We start from the raw sequence: 4653 nt of genomic DNA on the forward strand, positions 1-4653 counted from the left end.
ATTCTGACGAGGTCACACAGAAGTTTGTGATTTGTAGATATAGGGATTTGAGCAGCACAGTTGATGCGAGCTTAAGAAAGTATGCGTCATGCTTATCCCTCAGTTGGGAACCCTATTTATAGCTGCTGGAGTCATTATTGCTCTCATTGATAGAGGAACCTTGGATTCCCTCCATAATGAGCGAACTACCGTAACTCTTTCCATTTTGGTCTTTAAAGAATTGTAACTTCCATTACGGTGAAGACCTTTATCGTGAAGGTGACGACTACGGATATCCCGGGTTGATGACGTCGGGTTTTTGGTTCCTACGTCCGTCAGGATCTAGGGTCTACCGGGCTTGGCTAAGTATTCGAGCCAGCTTATGGAATCCTTCCTCGCTGATGGGTGATACCAGACTGATACCCTATTTTGAATCTGCCTTATCCTTCTGTTTTGGGCCGGCTTGCCCAGTCGACTCAATCATTCCAAATATGTACACCTTCCTTACTTGGTGTTTGAATACACGAAGGTTGTAATCATGGATTTTTGGCCAGGAAGCAAGAAAAACATTCATTATGGAAAACTAATCTTTGCTCTCTTTAAAAAGATTGTTTTGATCAAATATTTGATTAGGATGATAGTGATTTGAGCATGCAAGTGTACAAAATTGTTGCAGGTTATAGTAAAACAACAAGAATTGTCTAATATAGAATATGAAGAAGGAAATTATTATCGAATTTTTATGTTTATAACTAAGTTGAACAAAAGGTTCTGATTTGGTTTGAATTTTCAATTAAGAAAATTATTCTACTAGAACATTTTTAGTAAATTATAATGATTAGCAATGCTGCCTAATCGAAGGTCTCCTTTACAATCTTTAACTAAACTACCATTAAACCAAATATCATTAAATACCCTGATTTCCAATGATATTTAATCTTAACGTTGGAGATGTCTTGATTTTTCATTACCTATCTTATTCTGAAATGCTTTATGCTACACACGTGAAAAAGGACATAGTTAAGTATGTAATTAGTGAAGACTCCGATTAATTTGTCTTTATCTCAGTGGAGATGTTATGTTTGTTTTGACAAAAATTATTATATGTAATAGTTTGTAGTTTTTATTTTCGTATTGAAACATTGGTGTGTTAGTTACATTCCTAACATAATATTAATTTAATCAATATTCATATTACATGTCCTATTTTCCATAGCATATCCAACATCGTGCGACCCGTGCGAACGCACGGGTCCTTTACTAGTATAAATTAAAACTTTGAACTTTCTAAATATTTATCTCTTAGCAAACTATAATCCAAGATTAAACTAACTATTAACGCAAATTGACCAATTTTAAGCTTTTTACCATATTTCTAGCCAACGTAGGCAAGAATATCTAATTCACAAATCAAATCATAAATAAATTTATAGGTATATAATCAATAAAAACAATTAAGAAGAGATATAAGATAAACAAATAACAATAATAAAAAAAATAAAAAATAATAATAATAATAATAATAATAATAATAATAATAATAATAATAATAATAATAATAATAATAATAATAATCCAAATGATAATTCAGTCCAGGTACAAAGTTTTCGTCATCATTTTCTCATCCTTAACAATGAGCAAATTATCTACTCATGATAGATGATAAAGGTTCAATAAATTACACAAAATAATAGTAATCCTCATTGAATAGATACTATTTAGATACATCATAGATAATTTAGATATATGTTTTGGTATTGTGCTAAGTCCAACAACATCTACAACATGCAAATTATTCCAGGAGGATATTATTAAGAGGGACAACAATAAAAAGATTAGGGAGAAATTCATGCACCCCAAACAAAATTTAAATCAAATTCATCTTGTCACACACCTATATAAGGATTTGAGGGTGTTTTTCACTAAATTTTCTATGCTTAATCAATTTAAGAGTGCTTTTAATTCTTACGACTCCAACAATATTTGCTAATTTCACTTAGATTTTCTGATTCATCTAAATCAGGATTTTCCACCAAGTATTTTTTCCAAAATGGTGAATTATATTCAGTAGTAACCGGTGCTATTTCGACAAGTTGTTCTTTCGGTTCAACGGAGTTAGGAACATCAATAACAGTTGGCTTAGGTGCAACAGAATCAGAAACGATGATAACACCTGGCTCTGGTGCAATAGGATCATGAACAAAGATATCACTTGGCTCATGTCCAATAGGATCGACAAGTTGTTCTTTCGGGGCAACGGAGTTAGGAACATCAATAATAGTTGGCTCAAGTGCAACAGAATCAGAAACGGCGATAACACCTGGCTCTGGTGCAATAGGATTGTGAACAAATATATCACCTGGATCATCTCCATTAGGATCGAGATCAAGAATAATGGCTAAATCTTGTAGAGAGTTCAAGATGTTTCCTTGTGACTCGAGATGAACTCCAGATTCTTGTTGAACATTAGACATCATTGGACAATGTCCATAATTCATAAAATCATCAAAGTTTAAGTTCGAATGAGTTTGAAAATATGTGTTACTAACATCATTTACAATATTCTCCCAAAACGTCAATGATGAGTCGAGTAGATCCAATCGTTCCATGTTTATAGAGAGAACATACATACTCTCGGCATTTTCTCTATGTGACATTTCAGAATTTTTCAAAGGAATTTCAATGCTAGGTAAATTATTAAAGGGACTATTTCTCAGATAACTTCGTTTTTTCCCTGTGTTTACCGTTACCGGAAGGAAACCTACCTCTTCCTTGGATTTTTGCAGCACTTGACAAACCGAAGAAAGCATACTTTGTTGATTCAGTTCCAACTTTTGCAAACTATCATTTGAGTAATATAATTGCATCTTATTATGTTCCCACCCCTCTTCTTGCATATGAAATTCCATAAGTAGTCGTTCTTTGTGTTGTTTAAGTTTTTCTATCTCAACTTCCAAATTATGTCGTTCTAATTCTGTTAATGGAGCAGAACTAGCACCAACGGCCGCCGCCCGTTGGTCACGAGCATTACTTAGAGAATGGCTATGAACTGGTTTGCGCCTGTGGATATTATTCATAAGATGTGGTTGATCTCTTACGAAGTTTTCGTTTGCAAATTCCCATTGTTCTTGATCAACTTTTCTAAAGCCCTAATCAAACCGAAAATCATAACACACTTCAATAAATTAATTTTAAAAACAAATAACACCAACAGGAAAAGAACAAACTCTATTTGGATAAACAACTTAATTAAGCGCTTATAACATAAATATTTAACATATAAGTGTTTATGTATACACTATAAACTATAACAAAGGATAAAATTAAGTCAAATTGTTTTCATGTAAGCTTTAAACTGTTTTGAAAAGCTATTCTAGTGGGCTTATTAAAAATAAGTTCAAAAGTTGTCCCCAACGATCTTACAAGTGTTTGTGGCAGTAGATAAACTTAAATAAATTAATCCAAACATACCCCAAAATATGTTAACAAATTATGAAAATTAATTTTACTAAATCCCTAATCAAAGGATTTGGAATCTTTATGGCGAGAAAAGCACATAATTACAAGAAAATTTGTATTTCAAAAGTTAATCTTAAATAAAACAGTTTAAATTACACAACAACAAAATCAATTTAAAACGATCTCGACCATCAATTTCAAATTGAATGATTATGATAAACAATTGTGTGTTGAAGTTATTTCCCCAAATTCAAATCCCTAATCAATCAAAAAATCACAATGCAATTTAAGTAAACAAAAACCTCTTACGGAGATAATCTTAATTAAGCATTTTTAACAAACAATGTAATGTTTAGATAATCTTAATTCGACGCTTTTAATTAAAGAGATTATAATATAAGTTTATGTATAAGTTATTTCTACAAAAATATTATAAAATAAATTCAAATATTTTTAGAATATATTTTATAGAGTTTACGAGGATGCCTAACACGGTTTTCAAAAGCTTCCTAATTTTTTTTACAAGTGTTAAGTAAACAAGCTCAAATAAGTCGATTGAAGTTAACAAATTAAACTAAAAACCATAACACGGTTCATTCAATCAATTAAAGAATTTAATGTCAATGATTAAAAGGAAATAAACAAATATCATTAACAAAAGAACCAATCAAGTTAACAACAAATCAATGAAAATTATGAAGTACGTTAAATTTGCTTACATAGGTGTTAAGTTGTCTGATGAAGCTTGAGAAGTTATTATGCTTAAAGAATTTGGGCAACAAATCCTTCGAAAAATCAGGTTGATTCCAAACAATGAAACTTTTATTGGTAGAACTCCATGAAACAATGGCATCAGTTGAAGGATCACTAACCATCTCATAAGTCTTCGAGAGAAAATGAGGTATGGAATTTGAACTACTTTGACCTTCCTCCATCACGGCACTACCTCAAAACCAAAAATAAATACAAAAAAAATATTCCTCAAACACCCTTTAAGTAGTAAAAAAAATCCCTATAAATTTTTCCAACAAAAAAAACAATTAAAAATTATTCCTTTTTATTCCCCTTTTCCATTTTAGTTAGGTTTTACCAGTAATTGTCATAAAAAATTCCTAAAAAGGGTTGTTTTTTTTTCTATTTTAATTTCAATTCATTTAGAATTGAAGCTTACACGAGTACCTTTAATCGACCACCAGGTGGCAATGAATCACAATT

General features: G+C 31.2%; 1 protein-coding gene across 1 annotated transcript; it reads right to left on the reverse strand.

The window, feature by feature from the left end:
* Positions 1–1746: 1746 nt before the first annotated feature.
* LOC131652230 (heat stress transcription factor A-4c-like) lies at positions 1747–4373 on the reverse strand. Its single transcript, XM_058922039.1, has 2 exons — positions 4158–4373; positions 1747–3128 (listed from the first exon to the last, which is right to left on the reverse strand). The coding sequence occupies exons 1-2, from the start codon at positions 4371–4373 to the stop codon at positions 1938–1940; spliced, it is 1407 nt and encodes a 468-aa protein (XP_058778022.1). The 3' UTR covers positions 1747–1937.
* Between the last annotated feature and the right edge of the window lie 280 nt (positions 4374–4653).

The sequence above is a fragment of the Vicia villosa genome, linkage group LG1 (genome assembly GCF_029867415.1).
Source record: "Vicia villosa cultivar HV-30 ecotype Madison, WI linkage group LG1, Vvil1.0, whole genome shotgun sequence".
Taxonomy (NCBI): domain Eukaryota; kingdom Viridiplantae; phylum Streptophyta; class Magnoliopsida; order Fabales; family Fabaceae; genus Vicia; species Vicia villosa.